Below are 23,064 nucleotides of genomic sequence, written 5' to 3'. Positions count from 1 at the left end.
AGAAGGGAGAGAGAGAGAAAGCAAGAGAGAGAGAAAGGAAGGAAGGAAGAGGGAAAGAAAGAAATAGGGATGGAGGGAAGGGAAGGAAAGAAGAAAGGAAGAAGAAGGAAGAGGAGGAGGAATAGTAGTTATTGATCTAAAGGCATTTCAAATTCATTGTTAATATTGTAATGCCTTCATATGACAATGTTAACACTTTTGGTGCCATCTTGAAGAAAAGGGAATTAGACTCAAAGAGAAGCATAAAATTACTCCAGCAATAATTGAAACACTATCACTTCATCTAGTTTTTTCACTCTCCAACCACCACCTGCCAGTCCTCTTGTCTAGTTTTGGAGCCCCCTATTGGCTCACCTCACAGCAAGTAAAGGAAGACCCAAGGTAACTCTAGCTTCCATACCTCCAGAGCATCCTCACAGAACAAATTCCAACAAAATCCTCCGAAGACAATTCAAGGCCCCTCCCAATTAGGGCCTGCCCAAAGGTCTAACTATTTGGAAAATAAATAATTAAAGTTATAGCTTCACTTCACATTATGCACCAAAATAAATTCCAGCTGCATGAAAGATTTTGTTATACAAGAGTAGCAGGTATAGATAAGACTTGTAAACATTAAACCACAAAAGGCAAAAATTATAAATAAAAATATTGATGAATTTTTTTAAACCTATGCATTTAAAAATAAACAAAATTATAATGCAAATGGAAACCGGTGAAAAACTGACAATATTTATGGCAGAATAGCATCAATATTCTTTAGATGAAAAATAGATAAGCCCTCAAAATTTTAAATTGGCTAAAGAATGTGTGAACAGGCAGTTTCCAAAAGAAGAAATATTTATGGCCAATAGAAATATAAAAATATTCAACTTCAGTAGTAATCTCAGAAACGCAAATTAAAACAATGGTATACAATTGTTGCCAATTAAATTACAAGGTTGGCAATGAAATCCATGCATGGGATTGAGGGAATAGGGCCACTCATGGATTTCTGTTGCCGCTTTGCTAGATATTATGTAGCAAAATGTCCCAAAAGCCTTAAACACTTGCATGTTTTTTGACTTAGAAGTTCCACTTTTGCTAACTTTTCCTAATTATAGGGGTATGCAAAATTTAACAGTAATGATATCAAAGCATTGTTTTAATAGTTGGAAGGCAAGCATCTTGGCTCAAATTTAGTGTCTTCTGTGTTTAGCACCATGCCTGGCACATAGAGAGAGCTCACTGATGTACACACAAATGATGTCACTGGTGTAGTTATCAGTCAAGGCTGAGTTGTTGCCACAACACAGGTATGGAGAGAACTGTGCTCTCGACTTAATGTTCTAGAGATGAGGAAGCCAAAGATGGTCAGGCTTTGGGGAATGCACAGGAACATCTCCCAGGAGACCCTTGGTCACTGGACAAACTTCAGTGCCTGGTTATATTAACACAATTCACCACTAACAAAAGTCTCAGTCCTTGGCTTATAGCAAATGTCAGTTTACAGGAGGTCAGAAAAAACCTCGGATACTATCAATATTTGGTTTTAACCTCAATTACCTTAACAATGATATCAAATGCAAATAAGCAAATTAAAGTGGCAAACTCGGAGTTTGCTCCCGTGCTAGACCCAAAGGCAGCCTTCCTGCAGAAAGCTAGCAATGGCAGAAACCCTAGAGCCTTCACAGCTTCACTCCAGGGTGGTGACAGGAAGGAGTAGAGCCTTTCGGTGAATTATAGCTTGAAGATGACACTGGAAAGAATTGAAGACACCATATTTCACTTCCATGAGTCTTCATGCCTCTCCTCATCAGTCAGGTCCCCATGGGAAACAGATGACACCACTCAAAAGGGTCTAACTGGGGGACGGGGAGGAAACCAGAGAGAATTCAAGAACTATTTACATGGGTATGGGTGGGGTTAAAGAGAACTGACATTCAAGGTCTTGCAGCAGCAGGAAGGTGTTACCATCTTTGATCTGAAGGGGAAGAGGGAAAAAAGGAGGTATTCGCAGAGCCTATTGAGAGTTGAAGCTGGGAAGAGGGGCTGCCGGACAGGAGCTGCAGGCACAGACAGGCAGGAAAGGACAAAGCCCCAGTGAGGGGAGAAAGCAGGAGGAGTGAGTCCTCCTGCCCTCCACACCTGCACCATTGCCCCTACATTGGCCAAACCTAATTGGAAGCCGAAAAGCAAGGAAAACTGGGTGATGTGGCCCATAGAGATTGGCCTCTGGGGCAGAGAACAGGGCAGAGGAGGGAGCTCAGAAACATAACAGAATAACCAGCAGAGTCCACCACCAACGTTCCCTCTACTGCTTTAATCCACAGAAACAAATGTACTGAGACAGCTTCCCCTGTCTTAAGGTCCTCCCCTGGCATTGCTTAAAGCCAGCCTGCTCACCGGACTTCCCCCATGCTGATCTAACTAACACACGCCAGGCTTCCCTCCGGACCGTGAGGGAACGCTAATGTGATTCTAACATAGGAGCCTACGGAATTCAGGAATGGACCCCTGAGAAGCTAGTCACCACCCGTCCCGGGGGTGCCTCAGAAGTCTGGCGCCTGGCCTGGTCTCAGGGTTTTTAAGGTAAGATAAAAATAGCAAGCACTGAGCAGAAAAACTCTGTGAGTAAAACTATCCGTTTGAAAAGAAAAGATACAAATAACACTAATAATCCTATCCAAAGCAGGTGTATCTGGCTGAGAATTAAGGATTTATTTTTCTTGGGGGTAGTGGCTGGTGCTTAGCATTCCAGGTACTCTGCACAATTCCAAAGAGATTTGCTTAGGTGTTCTCCGAGTATGGTAATGCACTCGAGATTTTGCTGAGTTTGAGGTCGGAACCATTCCTTTTCTGAAGGTAAGCATGTACGACGGGTGGATGTGCTTTGTAGCCTAAACATTGAGCTTAAAGAACCAATGCCCGGTTTATGCTTAGAAAAACTAACAGCTCTCCCTCAGTAAGCTGTAAAAACAGAAGCTGCATTTAGCCAGAGATCCCTCCCTGCCTGAGACTTCTGTGTACCATCCCACTTCCCATGAATGTACCTCCCCCCCCCCCACCCCCGTACCGATCCAAGGAAAATGAGCAAGTTTTGATGATGTGTTGTTTTCCTATTCTCCAGTGAAGGAAATTCTTTATTTTATCCACCTGGTTCTGACTACCAAGTGAAGCAGAATTCGAAAACTTGTTAGAGCCGGGTACCCAGGACTTTCTTAGGGCATCGAAGCCCTCTCTGAAATTTGTAGGTAGTTGTTCTTGTGAACCCCAGGGATTCACCCCAAAACTCCAGCTCTTCCAAGCCTCCTCAGTAGAAGAGGTTAATTAAGTCATGAATCTTCTCCTCAGCAGATGGATCTACATTTGGGGAAACCCTTTTGTGATTTGGTGTTCTCATATACTGTATTGCTTGTCTTCATTAAGCCTTGGCACCCCATTAAGCTTTCTTGTATCTGCAAGGTAACATTTAGGGTCTTTAATACTGAAGGATCCACCATAAGCTCAGCATGCTTGCTTCATCTCAGATGGACCTGGACTCCCAGGAAGAAACACTGTTCTAGGGAATCTATATTAAATAATTCTAAAAGACAGCAACTAAAGCTTCCTTGCGGTAATATCGTCTTGGGTTTTGAGGATTTTAGAAAATCTCTTAAGTAATACTTCTCCAAATGAGCCCTAAGTGGTTTCTTCTAACTCTGTCCAGGAAAGAGGAAGCTGAGAAGGGGATCCGAGGGCGAAAGGAGAAAGTGTCTGGGGAATCAGGGGTCCAGCTTTCTCATCTGTGTTCCCAGGTTCAGGCACTGAGCGGAGAACGACCTCCTGCAAGCTCAGACTCTCTCCTTTCACCTCTCCTACAGGGACGCTTCCTGCATCCAGGCCCCGGGGGGTGGGCTGAGGTCGCCACAGCCAGGGCGATGGTGCAAGTCCGCCTAGTGCGCCTGGGCCTGATCGACTGTCTTGGGCGCCCCTGGGGAGCCACACACGGACCTCCCTTCTCTCACGCAAGGGTAAGGGAAGGACAATTTGTCTTGCTGCCCTGGGCGGGTGATGCGCAGCCTGGGGGCACGAGACGTCTTCTCTCTTCACTTTTTGAGCCTCCTCCTCCCAGAAGGTCCTTAACGTGTGCCTGACGCTGTTCTTCTGCCTTCTCCGACTCCCCAGAGAGCAGCCCCGCGAGTCGGGGAGATTGACAGGATTCCAGGCAGGGTCCCGATGGACGCAGAGAGGCGGCGCGGCCAGCCTCCACGCGCACAGTCCCCACCCGGGAGCTCCCTCCCTCTCGCCGCCGACCGCGAGGTCCAGGGTGCGGGGCTGCTGACAAACTGCAAAAGACCTGTAAAGCAGGGGGAGGGAGGGCAGGGCTCCTAGATTGTTGGGCCGGGTTACCTGCCACTACTTGTTCCAGCATCCAGCACCGGACGGTCTTCCAGAGTTCCGCGAAGGCTGTCTTTGCTACCATTTATTGCACCTCCGCCGCACTCCACTGGTGTGAGGTAGGTACTAACGTGCCCATTTTACAGTTGAGAAACGGAAGCTCAGAGACAGCAAGTCTCTGGCAGAGTACAGATTGGAAGCCAGATCTGATTGCAAATCCTGTGTTCTTAAAGATAAACCCTGTTGTCCTCGTCAGTTGCATGAACGAGCCAGGCTGGAACTTGTATCAGGAGAGAGACTAAGGCTTAGAGCCCCTCAGCCTCAGCGGGGCCAGCGCTGCCCGGGAGAGTGTGCCGAGCGCTGAGCCGCCTGGTAGCCTGGAGGCTTTGCCTGGGCTGGGAAATTGGAAGACACGCTCTGGTTTCTCTCCTGCTGTTTGCTGTCTTTGAAGATGCTGGAAAGTGAAAAATGGCAAGTCTTTTGCCCAAAATTGACCATGAAACATAGGCCACAAAACGAGAGCAAAAGGGTGGAGACTCTGCTTCGCGGTACCTGTTCTCCCAGCGTCTTCGACCCCTCATGGAGAAATGCTTCGCTGCTCCCGGAGCTGAGCCGCCCCCTCACCACCATCACCATAACGCTTCCCCTCCTAGGTTCACACAGGTCCTGGTTCCCCTGGGCGGAGTCCTCAGGCCTCACTGCCTCCCCAGGCAATCCAGGCTTCGTTCCTACAACTGACGACTGCCCGGACCTGAGCATGGAGTCCAAGCTCCTCGTTTGGAAAAGGAAGAAACTGAGGCCGGAAGGCCTAAGGTTCCCCAGCAAATTCGAGGTCGGTTGGACCGCGGCCAAGCTTCTGATCATGCCCCGCATCCCCTCCAACACCCTGTCCGCGTCTTCTCACATCCTCTCTAGTCCTGCTTCCTCCCTCTCGCATCTCTTGGGACCACAGCCTGGGTTATCCCCATTCCAGCACCTGCAGGGGTTTTAGAAGCTTCTGCCCCAGTGTAAACTGACCTTCAACCCGAGCCCTGTGCTTTATTTATTGAAACCACTTCTCTTGGCGGGGTGTGAGGGAGGGTCATGAGGAGGTCAGAGGAGACCAGAGATTCACAATGGAAGGCATTTTGGCGGGAGGAGGCCGCTGGGCTGAGGAGAGCGGGATCTACCCCGCTGCCTGCATCACCGAAAGCATTTGAAAGAAAACAAACCTCCCCCAGATCTGCTAGAACCCTTAGTCTCCAAGGCGGATCAGGCTCAACCCGAGTTCTGAGCTCCTCTCCCCGGCCTCAGGGACGGGATTCCTGGTGGGAAGCCGCCGTGGTAAGAAAGCGTGGTCTGAAAGCAGGGAGTTTGCGGCGCAGATTCCTGACGGCGTCCGAGCCACGGCCCAAGCCCCGCATCGTCCGGTGCGGGTGGGGGTTAGGGGCATGGGACGTCAAGGACACCAGATGCAGCTGCGGTATTGCGCTGCCTAGTGGCTTCCCGAGTGACAGCAGCCCAGAAGAGAAGATGGACGTGTTCCTCTCTCAAGGATTCCCACGCATGCTTTTATAACAAATGAAACTTCAGGAGGAGAAGATGATACGAGGGGTCTCCCGTTAAGACCTGGAAACAACATGGAGGGTTCTGAGAGGTTTGGTGGTCTTTCCTTTAAGAAAACCATTGCATCACACGGGGAAGGCGTGTGGAATAAAAAGCTTTGGATCCGAAAGACAGGGAGGCTATTAAAGAAAAGGCTTGATAAGTTGGAGCGCGCTGCCACCTCCATGGCTGGCCGAGAAGCCAGCCCCTGGGAGGATCGTGCCTGCGACTCTAGTTGCGCAAACCCAGCCCAGCTGGCGCCCAGAGCCCGAGGCGCCCCCCAGCGCCAGGGCGGGAACACAGAGCGCCTCGTGCTGGAGGCCCGCGCGCGCGCGCGACCCTGGGCTAACAAGAGAGCTCGGCCCCGAGGCTTTTCCTTCTCACTGCGTGGGCTCAGCTTCATCTGTTTGCCAATTTCAACATGTTATTTAAACACGGACGTTTCCTTTACAGCTCTGAGTGAAACGTTTTGCTTGATGGAAACTTGATGGGGTTCTTTAACTTTTAATCAATAATTGCTATAAAGGCGCGGCTGCTGCCTTTTCACAGCGGGGATAAGTGTAATATTTGCCTTGGGTCACGCGTTGACGACCCTAAATGGGCAAGAGCGGCCGCTGATCCTGCCCGAGTTCAGCTACCGCTGAGGTGTGGGCATTTCCGATTTGATCATGTAACCCTGATGATTTTGATGAAAATCAAGCATCGATGCCAGGGGAAGGGTCATGCCCACTGGGCCTGGAAACCCAGTGATCCCAGGGCTCTGAGACCCTGGCCATTCTGCCAGAAGCGTCCGTGTATCAGTCTGTTCACTCCACAAGCCCACCGTGCTGAGCCGCGTCCTCTTGCTGCTTGGAGACTTTGGCATTGGTCGATGCGGTTTCTAGCCTCCAGCCATCCTTTCCCGCCCAACGCCAGCCTGGCCAATCTCTGGATTGGCACAGTTAATTGACTGAGTCAACAAATCCTTCTTGAAACTCTACCATGCTCTAGGCTCTGCTCTGGCAGAGGGGATCACTGTGGTCCCCACCCTCAGAGAACTTCCAATCCAGAGGGGAAGACAAAACAAATGAAAAAGATGCAAATGGAATTTGCTGTCAGGGAGTGATAGTGCCTGGCAGGAATCTAGAGCCAGGTGGACCTAGGGAGGGCAGGGTTCAGTGGATTGGGGAGGTCTACGAAGTCCTCGCCACACACCCAGGGAAGGCTGCCCTGGACTTGCCACCAGAGGTAATGCCCAATGTTGGCAGCTGCATTTTCTTTGATCCATTGGTAGTAGGCAACCAGGCCGGCAGCATTCAGATGGTGGCCAAAGGTCCTGCAAATCTTGCTAGGATCCCAGTGAAAGGGAAAGCTGCCAAGGAGGCCTCTTCCTAGTGTTTCTGTTTGGAAGCAAGCTCACTGCAATGTGAGGTAAGTCCTGGTTTTGCTCTGTGGCCCACAGGACAGGGAAAATCAAACAACTTCAAACAAATGCACTACTTTTAAAACAAAACCTTCCTCTGATGTTAGCTCTGGGATAGCTGCTGGAAGTCCCAGAAGCAGCCACTCAATAGTGTCCTCTAGTCAAATTTTAATTTTAAATAATGAATGCGACCTCCCTCCAGGCATACCAATAAATTAGTCTTTTTGCCAGTCCAAAGCTCAATTTCAAAATTAGGGAAATTTGGGGGGGGGGGGGGAAACAGGAAGTCAATAGAATGGAAAAAAGTCTAGCTGAAAAGGACTTTTACCTTTTTTCCCCCATGTGTAGGAGATGATTTATATGATTGTTAGAAAAGCATCTGTTAAAGGGAACTATGTAAATTTGGGTAATCATATTTGAATAGCCAAAATTAAACTACCAGGGCCGCCTGAGGGGCCGTGGGAAAGCTTCTGTTTGTGTTGGGTGGGGGCGTGGGGAGGGAGGGGGTGGTTCAGGGACTGCGAAGCTAAATACTCGTCGACGTTCAGGAAGGATTTAGGTTTAAGCGGGCAGCCTCGAGGGAAGAGATGACATTCGCTGAGCTTTCTGAGGCCCTCAGTTTCCATCACTGCTCCCCATTAGCGCGAGCTTCTGCCCTGGGAGGAATGGAGGTTCTGACCCACCCTCGCACAGGCTTCCAGCCTCCCAGAGCAGCAGGTGGGGGGACGCTGGGATCTCAAGGCGCCCTGCCTGGTCTGTGGCACACAGTCGGGCCTCAGCCGCTCTGGGCCCTTTCTGCTTTCAGACCTAAAGTTTGTCACGTTTCTCACTAATTTTCCAGCTCCGTGTCTGAAGCGTGCACTTCCAGTCCCTCCCCTAGGACCGCAACCCTCGTGGTTTTCAAGGAGCCAGAGGAAGGTGGGGGCACCACTGAGCAGAGACAGCGCTCCAGGGCGCGCGGGGGCGGGGAGAGACTGGCTGGCACGGGGCGCTTCGCCAAGCTGCCTGCTGACCATTGTGAATGAGGCAGTCGGTAACTGGGGAACGCAGCTGCCTGGAGACGCGCGACGGCCGCGGGGACCCAGGCGGCGACCGTGGGGGGCGCAGGGGGGGGGCTGCCAGGTCCGCAGCCCAGGCCACGAGGGAGAGAGGCTCCTGTTCTCTGTGGGACCGACTTTTTCCTTCGTTCCAAGGCTAGTGATTTCCCAGGAGGGCCGGTCGCCCTTCCCAACCTTTCTCATTTGAATACATGAAAATGCGAGTTGATTTTGGCAAGGCGATGCTCTCGCTCACGGCCAGACGGACAGTTTCGTCGCTCGCGGGCGAGGCCGGGCGGGGAGCAGCTCCGGCTCCGACATCCGGCTGCGGGCGAGCCAGGCCTGCGCCCTGGGCAGCTCAGAAACCCGGCGGCGGCCCCAGGAGCAGTAGGGAAAGGAACAAACCCAGTGTTGAAGAATTGGGATTAAAATGTTACATTAACGTTTTTCCAGTAGAATGAAAGCCCTGGATGTGTCTCTGTGCTGGCCCACCCACGGGTGCGGCCGGGAACCTTAGACTTCTCCGCACCGAGCTGCCCCGCCAGGCCGGTTGGGTGGTCCCAGGGCCCTACCTACTGCTGCTTGTGAGTCGTGAATTAATTTAACTAATGACTTAATGACAGAAGGAATGGCGGAGGAAGGAAGGTCTGAGTTTCAGTGCTTCTCCTCTCCCGGCCCCCTGCGCCCCAGACTGGTGGGAAAGCTGGGGCCCCGAGGGCCTGGCCGCCGCCTCCCGCTGTTGAGGACCGGGGGCTGCTGCGGGAAGGCGCCGGCCCTTCCCCTGCTCGGGCACACACCTCGGCCGGCTAAGGCCAGGCACAAGCAAGTGCAAACAGTTGCTTCCAGCGTCCCAGGCCTTCCTCGGTCCTAAATCGATCTGCGTCCCAGACCGGGTCGGCTTTGAACCGCATTAAAGACAGCAGGTCTCAGTCTCCTTGCTTCTGGTTCTCCCCGCAGGCTGAGGGTTTAAGCTTCTTCTCTGGGTGGCGGGTGGGGGCCTGCGGAGGGGCTCGGACTAGCCTGCCTGAAGCGTGGCTGGGCCTGGGGCAGCCAAGACCTGGCCACAGCCCCGTCGGGGGTATGGTCAGCGGGGGCAGGGGACAGACTAGGGAGAACTAGAGACAGAGAAGTCGTCAGGAGGCTCCAGGGTCACCGCAGATGCCCGGCACCCCGGGCCCTGCTCTCTGCCCGCCCTGCGGTCCCGCTAAACGCGAAGGACTCCAGCGCCGCCTCAGGCAGCCTGCTGGGACCGAGGCATGAGCCCTTGGCCTTTCCTTCCGTCTCTTGCCGTCCTCACCCTTTGCTTCTTCTAGTCCCAGTGAAGATGGGCTGAAGGGGCTTGCAGCCAGGTAATGCAGGGAAAGGGAAGTGGAGGTGGCCGAGATGGCCCCGTGGGCCGTGGGCCGCCCGCTCCCGCGGAAAGCTTCTGGGAAGGGCGGGGACGCTTCCAAGGCCCTCTGCCCCCTGGGGTACTCGCGCACCCCACCATCCTGACCGCCCCGGCTTCCTCCAGAGGAGCCTGTCCGCCCCGCTACCTGGGCTTCCCCAGGCTCGTGCAGACCTGTCCTCCCCGGGCCAGTTTGGCACGGGACGCCCCAGAAGCCGCCACGTGGCGGCCCTCGTGGCTCCCCTGCCTCGAGTCCACCCAGCCTCCCCGAGGCTGAAGATGGGTCAGTTCCCCAGAAGGCACAGCACCACCTTCCCAAACCGTCAAGACAGGGCCAGTTTGGGAGAAGAGGTTGGAAACCGGCAGGCTGCAGCAGCCAGGCACGTCACCTGGCTGCCTGCTGGCCAGCAACCCGGGGGTAGCAGCTTTGTTTTATTTATTTGTTGTTTATTTTCAAAATCAAAGATCCTGCATGGCCCTGATGATTCGCTTTTAAACCTCGGGGAAATGACCGGCTGGCATCTGGGTACACCAGAACTTCACCTCCGAAATTTCTTAGGTGTCTTGGAACGTCATTGCCACCGAGATGGAGAGAGGCTGGGAGCTGACGGAGCTGCCACTTTTTCTTCTTCTTGGCCTCTGGCGGTCACCTCTCTGAACCCAAATCTCTGGCTGAGCGAGGCATGCGGAGTTCTAGGCTCGCCTGGCGTTGCTCGCCGGGGGCGCCTGTGGGCGGACTCAACATTCCCTCCCCACGACAGGAGGCGCTGTGCTCACAGGAACTCCTGGGGCCGCGGACCCGGGACCCCCCAAGCTGGGTCGAGGCTAAAGCTGGCAGAGTCCACTCTTCACTACCGGTCTTGGACTTTGAAGAAGCCGTGGAGAAACTTCGCTTTGGCCATTCCGCTATGAACATGAGCTTTTTTTTTTTCAAGTTGACTTTTTTTTCCTTAAGATGAGGCCTAGTAGGTTTGGGAAGCGGGCTAAAAGAGGAAGAATATTTGATTTTTTAATTGATCCCCTTTAAAGTGAAAGCAGGTTTTCCCCCCTTAAGGCACCGGCTTTTTGTGCACCATAAAAGCGATTTCTAAGTTGCTACTACCCATAGAAAATACCCTAGTCATGCTCGACGTTGTTGAAGAGCCAAGAGGGCGTTGGAGAATCACTGCGGGAAGGAACAAGGAAGCTCATTAGCACTGAAATTCTCCCCCCCCCCCCCCCCCCCCACTCAGGCTGAGGAAGCTAAGCATCCGTGTACTTCACAAGTGGAACTAAGGTCCTGCAGCTGATGGGAACTTTGCACAGAAGAATTAGTTTCTGACTGTCGCCCGAGAAATATGTGCAGACCTACACATTTGCAGGTACAGTTACACAAACTGAGGGGACTAACTGGCGGTCACCGGGGCAGGCGGGGGAGGAGCGCGCCTGTGCACTGAGTTCCAGGTGGGTTTAACTTCCCCCTCATTCCTTTCCTTACAATGTGACATTCCCCAGCCCCCTTTTAGTTAAAAAAAAAAAAAAAAGGAATTGTAATCCAATGCTTTTATCTTTTTTATTTCCTTAACTGCACATCTTCACTCTCCCGTGCTCCCCTGCTGATTTGAGAGATTTGTTTGGTTCAAGGATTTAACGTGATTCTGTTGCCAGATTTCAAGGAAGAAAGATTTAAAAGAACAAAGCACAGGGAGAAAAAAAAAAGATATCTGGAAGACAAGTTAAAACGTATTTCGTAAAATGAGATTAATAATATTTTTAAAACTTTGCCAAACAAGAACATTTTGCGATTCTTAGTCATTTTAGAAAGATATTTTATTGCTACTTAAAGAACCTCGTGGTTTCACAGGGAGGACAACACACACACGGGCGCACACACACTCAGAAACACACATGGTCACACTCAGAAACTCACGCACACACTCAGAAACACACACGCACCTTCGTGCAACGTATCACCAACTCAGTGTCTATTACGCAGTCACTTCAGTTGGTCCTCCCCAGGACATGTGGGCAATTCACTACCCACCGCCTCATAGGAGTCGAGAGGTTTGGCTTGGGGAAGAACTTCCCACCGATGCCCAGGACCGAACAGAAACCCAGCGAGCGCCTGGGGTCCTAGCCCAGCCCCTCTAGGTCAGAGATGGGACCACGCACCGCCGGAGACCACCTCTGGCTTCGCCCTGGCACCTCTCTAGCCGAGGAAATGCATTCCCGCGCCCGCTCCAAGGCTCTCCCAGCTAACGCGCGTATTTAGGGAGATGTCCCCTCCCCCTGACCTTTCCCTATCGGAAACCAGACGGTTGCCTCTAGCTCAGTCCCCGAGGCTGCGGAAGGGGGGCAGGAGGAGGAGCCGGGCAGAGGGAGGACGGCCCGACTCGGTCCGCCTGCCCTATCACACAGACATCTGTTCTCAGTTTCTTCCTCTTTATGATCGCTACAGATGACAAGGGGAGTAGAGCGGACCGAGGCGGAAAAAAAAAAAAAAAGTTATGTCATAAAGATATAAAACGGTGCCGTGACTCACCTGCTCTTAGCCGCAGGTATGGGTTTCGTGGCAGCGTCTCCACTCTGCTAGCCAGGAGCCCGGATCGGCCTAACGTCACTCGGCTCGGCTGACTCAGATGGCCAAGTTTCTAGTGACGGGGCAAAAGTGGGGCTTTTTCCTTTTTCAAGCCTGAAGTCAGGAGAGGGGCGAGGCGGGGGTGGGGGGGGTGAGTTATGGGGAGGATCCATATACTCCAGTCTCCCGGGGTTGAACTTTAGGTCAGGAGTCAGGAGGGTGGGGGCTGGAAGCGGCCAGAACAGAAGGAGGGGTGCGGGCCGAGCCCGCAGCCCGGGCCTCGGGAGGGCGGTGGGTACCCCTGGGGAGAGACGCTGGGGTCATTCAGCCGGCACTGCCCCGCGAGCCGGGCTCCAACACCACCGCCCCTAGCCCTTCTCCGGCTGCGCGGTTCCCATCCAGAACCCTCGCCAGCCCGCCCGGCCCCGCCTATTTTTCTTTTTTCCTCTTCCAAGGGGGGTTACACCCCCCCACCCCATTTCCCTCTTCCCCCAACCTCCGGGCTTAAACCAATTACGCTGCTTTGCAAACAGAGTGAGGGCCGGGTCTGGGGGAGGGGGCGCGGCGGGAGGGGCGCGGGGGGCGCGCGCGGCGGCGGGGCGGGAGGCGCGGCGGCGGCACTGGCGGGCGGCCGCCTCGCAGGTGCACCTCGGGCTTTGTAGGTGCGAGCGTCTTTGTGCGGCGGACAAATGGGGAGAGGACGAGGAGGTGGGCACTCGAGCGACGTAAGATCCACATCAGCTCAACTGCACTCGCCTCGCAGAGGCCGCCCGCTCACTTCCCGCGGAGGCGCTCCCGGGCGCCGCGCTCCGCGGCCGCCGCCTGCCCCCGCCCGCCGCGCCCCCGCCGCCGCCGCCGCCGCCGCGCACGCCGCGCCCCGCAGCGCCCGGCTTCCTCCTCGCTAGGGTGGCGTTGGGGCGGCGCGGGCGCTCGGTGACTCCGGCGGCCCGGCTCCCCTCCCCCGCCCCGCGCCGCGGGCCGCCCGTCGCTCCGCACAGGGCTGGATGGTTGCATCGGGCAGGGTGGCTCCAGGATGTTAGGGACTGTGAAGATGGAAGGGCATGAGAGCAGCGACTGGAACAGCTACTACGCGGACACACAGGAGGTAAGAGGCGGGCAGCGGGCGGGACGCTCCCGGAGCCCGTGCCGGGGGAGGCCAGGCGAGGCGGGCGCCGGGCAGGGCGGGAGGCTGGCGGGCTGGGGGCGCCTCCTCGGTGCCACCGCTGCCCGCCCTCCCGCTGTGGCCCCGGCCCGGCCTTGGCCCGGCCTCGGAGCCGGATCGGCTGCCCCGCGGGGAGACTGGGTCCCGGCGCTCGCGCTCGGGCCGGCGAGAAGGTGTTAGGAAACTCTGGGCTTTCAAAGGACCGGCTGTGGGAAGCACTCGCCTCTTGCCTGCGGAGAGCGGGAGCCGGGGCCGTGCCGGGGCCGGGTGTCGGGTTGGCGGGCGGGCGCCAGCACCAGTTGGAGGCAACTCTAAGAAAGCCACAGTTCGCCGCAAAGAGAGCGGCCCCTTCCTCCCGCGGTTGAATTTGCAGATGTCTTCTGATGAAAGCGCGCTGCAGCTAAGTTGAGCGTGTTAATAATGAAACGATTCCGAAATTTTATAAAACTTCTTCAAAAGCCATGTTTAGGGAGAAGGGTCCTCATTCTTCTCTAGAACCGCTGGGTGGCGCTGGTGCGAGCTGACTTTTCCTCCAGCACTCTGGGCGGAGAACCTGTTTCTCTTCATTGTCCCCTTGGTGGCACGTTCATGTGGTTTATTTTACAATGTGCACAAAGGGATTGCGAGGACAGCCAGGTACAGGCAGGACCACCACCTACTAAAAGTACTTCTCTAGAAACGGCTGGCGATTACCCCCCAAAAGTTTACCATTATAGACAATGCTTCTTGAAACTGCCTTGGATAATCTTGGGGAAAGAAAAAAAAAAAGTAAAAATACTTTAAGACATTAATTTAAGATATAGAAATTTAGAATCAGGAAATATTTTCATGGTAATTTATTTAGATTTGTGTATATATATCTCTCCACAAACTTACCTCGAGTTTATTTGCACACCATAGCAGAGTGTGTGCCTAGTTAAATCTTTGTTCATCTTTTATGTTTTCAAGTGAAATAATATTTGCTGATGAAAATAAATGTAAGGATATCATTTTTATTAAATTATCAGAGAGATAGTCTTTATATTTCTGGACTCTGCGTTTTTAACATAGCCAGTGCATTCCCAAATTGCCGTTGATAAGGCTTTTCTCTTACTGCTGATTTTAAAAGGAGCTCAGAACTCACCCTCAGGTTTAGTTCAGATGCAGTCGTCTCTCCCCACTCGTCAGTTAAGCCCCCTGTGGAAAGAGCTTCCTCACATGTTACAGCTGAGAAATAGGGAGGAGAATAGCATTAAGGGAAAGTAGGTAGACTTTGATTTTGGAATTTTAAAGTACTTGAAACTATTCATGTAGTTTCGAAAGCCAGGCTTTGAAATGATCAGTGTCTACTTATCAGTGTGGGGAAAAAATAGAGATTTTTATCTACAAATTGTGTTACCAAAATTTTCAAACGTTAGGGGGCTGGAACTAGGCAATGAAACTAGTGCAAGTTTCTGAGTGGCTTAAAGAGGTTACATGTTAGTTAACTGTATGCAGTGCGTTGATATTATAATGCGCTCTTTCCAGCCCCTTCTCCTGTGGTAGATCTGTTTTTAATTTTTTTCCAAAACATTTAACTTCTGAGTTTCTTTCCCTCTTAATATTACAGTTGCTACAAGTAGATGGAAAACACTACTTCTAAATAAAATAAACAACAAAAAATCACCATTGAGCGAAAACTGCTAAGACAGTGAAGCCAGTTGTTGGGAAATGGCTGGTCACATAGCCATGAATGCTTTGCTCTGTCAGGGAGAGGGGAACAGCCGCCCCGCACAGCCGAGGCCGCTCCGCCGTCAGCAGGGCCTAGCAGGCTTAGGCGAGATGGACTCAGAGCTGGTCCCTGTTGCCCGCCCTGGGGGGCTGCACCAGGGAACCCACCTCACCCTTAAGGTAGAGTGAATAAGCAGAGAGTCAGAGATTAATTCTATTTTCGGAGTTTCAACTCCTTTCAACCAAAAGGGCGCTTTGCCGAGGCCCGCCTGGGGTGGAGAGCCGGGTGCCGCCTGGCGTGGATGGAGGCGGCAATGGAGGGTCCCAGAAGCCGGCCCGAGCCTGGCGTGTGGGGCGATTACGCGGTCTTCCCGGGGGCATGTTTTCTGCAGCGCTCGTCTTTCCTGCCCGCCGCGCTAGCGGTTTGCGCCCGCCTGCGAGCCCTCTCTGCGCGCGCGTCCCGGGGAGGGCGCTGCCGCTTTGCCGGGCGGGGTCCTGGGTTTGCAGAGGTGCTCGCCGCCGTGGCCGGGCCGCCCGCGCCCTGCTAACCCGCCCTTCGGGGCCTCTCCCCTCGCTGTCTCGCTGCAGGCCTACTCCTCGGTCCCGGGCGGCAACATGAACTCGGGCCTGGGCGCCATGAACTCCATGAACAGCTACATGACCATGAACACCATGACCACGAGCGGCAACATGACCCCCGCCTCGTTCAACATGTCCTACGCCAACCCGGGCCTGGGCGCCGGCCTGAGCCCTGGCGCCGTGGCCGGCATGCCGGGCGGCTCGGCGGGCGCCATGAACAGCATGACGGCGGCGGGCGTGACGGCCATGGGGACGACGCTGAGCCCGGGCGGCATGGGCGGCATGGGCGCGCAGCCGGCGCCCTCCATGAACGGCCTGGGCCCCTACGCGGCCGCCATGAACCCGTGCATGAGCCCCATGGCGTACGCGCCGTCCAACCTGGGCCGCAGCCGGGCTGCGGGCGGCGGCGACGCCAAGACTTTCAAGCGCAGCTACCCGCACGCCAAGCCGCCCTACTCGTACATCTCGCTCATCACCATGGCCATCCAGCAGGCGCCCAGCAAGATGCTGACGCTGAGCGAGATCTACCAGTGGATCATGGACCTCTTCCCCTACTACCGGCAGAACCAGCAGCGCTGGCAGAACTCCATCCGCCACTCGCTCTCCTTCAACGACTGCTTCGTCAAGGTGGCGCGCTCCCCGGACAAGCCGGGCAAGGGCTCCTACTGGACGCTGCACCCGGACTCCGGCAACATGTTCGAGAACGGCTGTTACTTGCGCCGCCAGAAGCGCTTCAAGTGCGAGAAGCAGCCGGGAACCGGGACCGGGGGCGGCGGCGGTGCCAAGGGCGGCCCCGAGAGCCGCAAGGACCCCTCGAGTGCGGCCACCGCCGGCGCCGACTCGCCCCTCCACCGGGGCGTGCACGGTAAGGCGGGCCAGCTAGAGGGCGCGCCGGCCCCCGGGCCCGCCGCCAGCCCCCAGACTCTGGACCACAGCGGGGCGACGGCGACAGGGGGCGCCTCGGAGTTGAAGACTCCAGCATCCTCGGCTGCACCCCCGATCAGCTCCGGGCCTGGGGCGCTGGTATCTGTGCCCCCCTCCCACCCGGCGCATGGCCTGGCGCCCCACGAGTCCCAGCTGCACTTGAAAGGGGACCCCCACTACTCCTTCAACCACCCCTTCTCCATCAACAACCTCATGTCCTCCTCGGAGCAGCAGCACAAGCTGGACTTCAAAGCCTACGAGCAGGCGCTACAGTACTCGCCCTACGGCGCCGCGTTGCCCGCCAGCCTGCCGCTCGGCAGCGCCTCGGTGGCCACTAGGAGCCCCATCGAGCCCTCAGCCCTGGAGCCGGCCTACTACCAAGGTGTGTATTCCAGACCCGTCCTAAATACTTCCTAGCTCCCGGGACTGGGGGTTTGTCTGGCATGGGCCATGCTGGTAATAGGAGAGAGAGAGAAAAAAAAAAATCAACAGCAACCAAACCACACATATCAACCTGACAACAGCATAATAAAATCCCCAATTATTTTTATTTCATTTCTTTTTTGTGCACAATCTTTTCCCCAGTGCAAAGGACTGTTACTTTGTTATTGTTATTCATAACGCCTTGTGTATATTATTACAAAGAAAACCAACCCCAAACCGACAAAAAATTTTTTTCCTGCAAAGTTTTAATGATCCACAAGTGTGTATATAGTCCCCCTACTTCCTTGTCCCTGTCCCTTTCTTCCCTCTTTCCCCTCCAGACACATTCTGGTCTGTGCAGGGTTTATTTAAAAAAAAAGGAAAGTTGGTCAAGCTTGTAAAATATTCGTTTGTGCTCCCCCACCCCCCAACTCCCCTCCCACCCCTGCACCTGACCCCCAACACCCGCCACGAGTTTACAGGTCTATGGCAGTACTCTAAACCATAAGAACTGAAAGGCTGAAGAAACAAGTAGACACTAGGGGCTGTTAACAGTACGAGGGACAACACCACTGTGATGCAGCAAAACAAACAGATTATAAACACCAGAGCCATTTGTTTTCCAGCTTACATTCCCCATACATTCAGACAGCAGATGTCTTAAAATGAAACACATATATATTATGTATGGACTTATTTATGCACATGCTCAAATATGTAGACATCCTCCATATATTTATGTGACATACAGAGGTAACAGATAAGTGACATACATCTACATTTTCGAGAGTTGCCTGACCGAGAAGTTACAAAGACACCCCCCCACCACCACCACCTTGTCCTCTCCACCCACATACAGCCCTGGGAATCAATTCCTCAAAATTGCCCTCCTCAGTAACTCTGCTCCTTGCCTTGCAGAGTGCCATGGTCATGTTATTCTGAGGTCACATAACGTGTAAAATTAGCTTCTATGTTATCTATACCATTTAAAGAATTTTTTTTTCCAGAAAAAAGGGAATATTACAGTGTTGGAGGAGAGATAAGTCATAGGGAGCTGTATTTCAAAATTTGGTCCAAGATTCCAAAATCCAATTGATTTAGGCCATTTTAATTATTGCCATCGTGTGCTTGTTTCATTCAGTGTTAATGCACTTTTCACAGTTGGACATGGTGTTAGTATAGCCAGACGGGTTTCATTATTATTCCTCTTTGCTTTCTCAATGTTAATTTATTGCATGGTTTATTTTTTTTTCTTTACAGCTGAAATTGCTTTAAATGATGGTTAAAATTACAAATTAAAATGTTAATTTTTATCAATGTGATTGTAATTAAAATATTTTGATTTAAATAACAAAAATGATAAATTTTAAGCCGTGGAATATGTTCTTGATCAATTGCAGTTAAGGACTTTAAATAAATCAAATGTTAACAAAAAAGATTTCTGTTATTTTCCTTAATTAAATCCAAAATACATATTCTGAATGTGATATTTTTCAAAGTCCTGGCACTGAATATAAATGACAAAAAGGAAAATAATCTAAAACAGAATTGTTTTGTTTATGTTTAATATATGAACATGTAGCTAGTAAAAAGCAGTTAAAGAAATTCAATAAAAGTAGGTAGATAAATTGATTTCATATCCCAAGAATTGAGATTTTGAAGACTGTTTTTTCCCAGTAATATTTACTTCAATTTTTTGACAGGAGCTTAAGTTCTCTGTGTTTCCTTTGAATCTTCCCACAATGAAATCAAATATTAATTTAACCACCTTCCCCAATGTATCATTTTCCTTTTTCTGAGAAGTATTGGAGTGAGAATAAAGTATCAGATGTGGCTGATAAAATTAAGTTGTCTACAACAGAGAATCCTGAACCCTCTTTTCATGAAAAGGGAAACAAAATGTAACCATCACAGTAGCTTTGGAGGCGACCGGGGGAGGCAAGTTAATTCACTCCGGCAGGGGAAGTTTTGCGCCGCCAGGACATTTCAGGATAGCTGCTGTTTTATATTTTGTGAAGATATTTTTTAAAACATTGTTTCTAAAAGTATTTTTTCCTGAGAACGCAAAGCTGGCGATTTGTTTGCCTTCTAAGAAGCTTTTAAATGCAACTTCACACCCCCACGGTTGCTTGAGATCACAAAATCATTAATCTCCTTTGATAGTAGGCTCACTTTCCAGTCCACCTATTTCTTTGTAAGTCTTGTTCGGATTGACATCAACAATAAGAACACCAGCCCCAGCAAAGGCTGGCCTGCCTGAGCCCTTGGGTGTGAACTCCATCCTCGCCAGCGCTTGAACTTGGACAGCCGTTACTTTGATCGCCCCACTCCACGCCGCGGACAAGATACAAAGGGCTGTGTGAGTCCCTTAATGATCGCGTAATTGCCTCCCCAGATGAGAGAAGGGGTGCCATGCAGCCCTTGAGAGAAATCCAGAAATCCCAAACTCCCGCTCTCACTTCAGCTAATGAAAGAGAGGGGAATGACTGGTTTGAGTAATTTCAAAACCTAATTTGGAGGCCTCGAAGGACGTTAGCGTGCCAAAGAGAGGAAAAAGCGTCCAATCCCAACAGTTATTTATATTTGTATAGCGGGTAAACAAACGTCGGCAAATTCGAATTCTGAATGTAACGTAAAGGCGTGAGCTCTGGGCCTCGGAATTTTCCCCGGCCCTACTCAACCTAAATCGTCTAACTTTCGTGTGTTTCCCTCCGTGATGTCCCCGTCCCTCTCTTTAAACATGTTGACAGTATCGATGTCTTGCCTTCACCCATCAGGCTGAAGTTGGCCTTAGCTCTTGCTCTCTTACTTGGTGGCAGAGACTTTTTCTGGGCTTCCGGCCGCGGCCCCTTTGGAGACCTGCCTGGGCAGCTAGAATGGGGTTTGGGCGAGCGGGGCTGGCCTCGTGGGCTTCGCCCGCGATTTTCTGATCGCGCCTCTGCCACCTCTGGGCGCGCGATCTGCGCCAGGGAGGCCGGTTGCCGGGAAGGCGGGCAGAGCAAGGACCGCCAGAATCTCGAGGTGACAAGTGCAGTTAGTTCTTCATTGTTCGGGCATTTTCCCCTCCCAGCGAATAAATCTGTTGAGCCCGAGACCTAAAAGTCAACAAAGAAGGCCAGGCGCCTCGTCACCGTTCCTGCGGCCCCCAAGGCCCGCGCGGCGCGGCTGCTCCTGCTGCGTAATCCCTTCCTCGGAAACCCCGACACACAAACGCCCGGGCGCCCGGGGCCGGGGCGCCGCGCCCGGGGCCAGGAGGAAAACAGCTGTAGGTCGCAGGGCTGCCGGACCCTCCTGGAGCGCGCCGCCTTCCCGAGGCGCGCCCCCCCACCCCCCCGCCCCGGCCCCCTTTGCATCTCTGAGTTTCTAAATTTCTTCACCTCGGATGCTCCTGCAGACAGGGACCGGAAAGGGGATGCTGACCGCCCAGCCGCGGTCCACCGGGCTCGCTTTATTTAGGAATTTCGCCCGAGGTGGGGGAGGGGTCTCCGGAGGGGGAGGGAGGGAGCGAGAAGGGAAAACCTTCCTACAGACCCGAGCGTGCAAAGCTCTGGAGGCCCTCCGATCCACTGACGACACCACCGAGCAAAAATTTTACAAAAAAAGAAAAATGTGTCGGGAGTGAGTATAGCGCTGGAAAGCAGAACTTCAAATGTTACTTTTACCTTGTTCCAGGCCTGAAACATTTTTAAAATTGATAAAAAGAGAAGACAATTAAACATAGGAAAGAAGAACAGCTCGCTAGTTCTACTCAGCAGAAACTATACAACTTAGAAGTGTTCCCAACTAGAAAGCAGCTCAGTGTTTTCCACGCTGTGGATAACATAGTATTTAAACCCAAAGATAAAATTTAATTTGCATTGTCCCTTGGTGTTCCCCTCATAGCAGAATAAATGGGTGAGAATTATTATGGGAGGAGGGATTAAACAAACAAAATCCTATTAAAGTTGTTAACTTCTGTTTCTATTTTCTGAAGGCTAGATACCCGATTGATTTCACCGAAAGTATAAAAAACATTATTTTTTTCTCAGGAGTCTGACAGATTTGAATGAACCGAAGAGGGAAAGAATTCCTGGAGTGATAAAATTTAAAAACCTCCTTGCTTTGGCAGTATAAAAAATTGATCTCAATTCCACAAAAATGCTTATTAAATTTCTTCTCAAAAAAATTTTGCAAAAAACGATCGATACAAATTACTTTCAATGCAGACTAAAGAAGGAGACCTGTGGTCCAAATTAATTAACCTTTCCTCAAGATCAATTGGTTTTCTGTCGATTTAGCAGTAATATTGTAGAACATTTAGCTATAACATATTTTAATGTGATACCTCAATATGGCAAGAGGAAAAACTCGATGAACAGATAAAATTGCTTACATTATTTAACAGATGTTTAATACATTTGTAAAAATATTTTACTTTCAAAGATTAAATTTTAGTTGCTTATTTGAATTGTAATGTATTTTGCAACTAAATGGAATTAAGATAATGTCTAATTACTTCAAGATAAATGTGTGCAAAAAGATGATTATTTGTAAGCTACCTTGGGCTAAATAGGTAATTAAATTATGCTGAAATTTAGAAATAGGGTTTTCCCAAGCTGTGAAAGAATCATTGGCATCAATAGAAACCCATGAAAGTAAGAATGTAATAAAATGAAACAACTTGGAAGATTTTACAACCTTCCTATTTAGAAATAGAATCCATTTGGGGAGATGGAAGGTTTTTTAACAGTAGTCATTTATCAAGTTTTATTTTCTACCGATGATCCTATTTGGTGTATCCAAGCTACATTTAATTACAGGGTACTTCAAATATTGGGCTTTTTCTTTCAAACAGTTAAATTTGAGGCCATATGGTTCCACTGGGGTTTCTCTTTTTTAGCTCTGGGTCTAGTTCTGTTCACTGAACTTTGGACAGCTCAGACTGCAGTCCTCACCTGTTTTTTTCTCCAGCCATCACTCTGGCAAGCAATATGGGGCTGGAAAATACCCATGCAGTTCAACTTTAACTTGCAAGACACATGCGTTTTCCTGCTGTAAACATTGTAAAGAATCTGACAAGGGGGAAATCCTCACTTGCTACCTTCCTTTTTCTATCCTACTTCTTCATTTCTCCAATTATGTTAGCTGTGGCAACACAGTGTAAGTTCAAGGTGAGTGTGAGCTCCCCTCTGCAGTCCCGGAAAGTGAGGAACATCCTTCCTTTAGATGCCACGTCCTGATATTTTCTAGTCAGTTTAGAGTATAAAAGCAGAATATTCTCCCTCAAAATCCAGGAAGGAAAGGGCTTAAATGGCACGAGTGCTAGAGGACCTGAGAACGCAGGTGCGATGCTTGTCAAGTCACATGGAGATCAAGTTGAGAACCTGGCCAGTGCCACGGCAGGCCTGACTCAGAGTTCTAATCACCAGGCTGCCTGCGGTTGACTTCCTACTTCTCTGCTCAACTCCTCTCAAGATTACACATCAGGGGCTTTTTTCCCCCCCTAATTCCTGAAACCAAGAAAAACCACCTGGAAATACCCCCCAAAGCATTGCCTGGAAATAGGGAACAATGCATTCAACTGGAAACCTCCTTAGTTGCTTTGCCCTCTCTCCCATGAAATTTTAGCTACTCCTTTGCTTGTCTAATCATGTCCCAGGTCAGTTTTTTTTCTCTCACACCAAGGAGTTGTTATTTTAAAACACAAGCAATTTAATGAGAAGAATGTCAGGGGCTTTGTGGTGGTTTGTTTCGTTTACATAATTTTAAGGACCCATTATGTATGAGGGAGGAAGGAGGCTGCAGTCCTGGAGAGCTGATTTTCTTCGGGTGATTCAGGTGATTGGGAGCGTTTTGGGAACGTTCGCCTAGCTCTGAGTCCCACCTGGCAGCCTCTTGCTTCACTCTCAGCTACAAACGCCTAACCCAACAGCTGCTGAACGCCGAGCGCCAGCTCCCGCCACGTTCTCGCCGGCTCTTTCCTTG

The 23,064-nt window shown here is 51.4% G+C and overlaps 1 protein-coding gene and 1 long non-coding RNA gene across 3 annotated transcripts; one reads left to right on the top strand and one right to left on the bottom strand.

Moving 5' to 3' along the window:
• Window positions 1–10,192: 10,192 nt before the first annotated feature.
• LOC138925181 (uncharacterized) lies at window positions 10,193–12,504 on the bottom strand. Its single transcript, XR_011441057.1, has 2 exons — window positions 12,288–12,504; window positions 10,193–10,749 (listed from the first exon to the last, which is right to left on the bottom strand). It is a non-coding gene; the product is annotated as an uncharacterized lncRNA (long non-coding RNA).
• A 296-nt stretch (window positions 12,505–12,800) lies between these two features.
• FOXA1 (forkhead box A1) lies at window positions 12,801–18,947 on the top strand. 2 transcript variants are annotated; one of them, XM_023624206.2, is made up of 2 exons: window positions 12,801–13,428; window positions 15,763–18,947. In XM_023624206.2, exons 1-2 carry the CDS (start codon window positions 13,357–13,359, stop codon window positions 17,092–17,094), a joined length of 1,404 nt encoding a protein of 467 aa, XP_023479974.1. In that variant the 5' UTR covers window positions 12,801–13,356; the 3' UTR covers window positions 17,095–18,947. The 2 variants fall into 2 exon arrangements, with proteins under 2 accessions (XP_023479974.1, XP_023479965.1); XM_023624197.2 differs by lacking the exon at window positions 12,801–13,428 and adding an exon at window positions 13,499–15,354.
• Window positions 18,948–23,064: the final 4,117 nt, after the last annotated feature.

Source organism: Equus caballus, chromosome 1 (genome assembly GCF_041296265.1).
Source record: "Equus caballus isolate H_3958 breed thoroughbred chromosome 1, TB-T2T, whole genome shotgun sequence".
NCBI classification, from domain to species: Eukaryota; Metazoa; Chordata; class Mammalia; order Perissodactyla; family Equidae; genus Equus; species Equus caballus.
The sequence above is the reverse complement of the archived record's forward strand: the minus strand, read 5'-3'. Positions and strand labels throughout refer to the sequence as shown.

What these genes read in the sequence shown, in the direction of transcription:
- FOXA1 (XM_023624197.2), top strand. Translation starts at nt 15,175, where the DNA reads ATGGCTGGTCACATAGCCATGAATGCTTTGCTCTGTCAGGGAGAGGGG. An exon ending in GAACCCACCTCACCCTTAAG is followed by an intron (nt 15,355 to 15,762) that starts GTAGAGTGAATA and finishes GTCTCGCTGCAG; the next exon opens with GCCTACTCCTCGGTCCCGGG.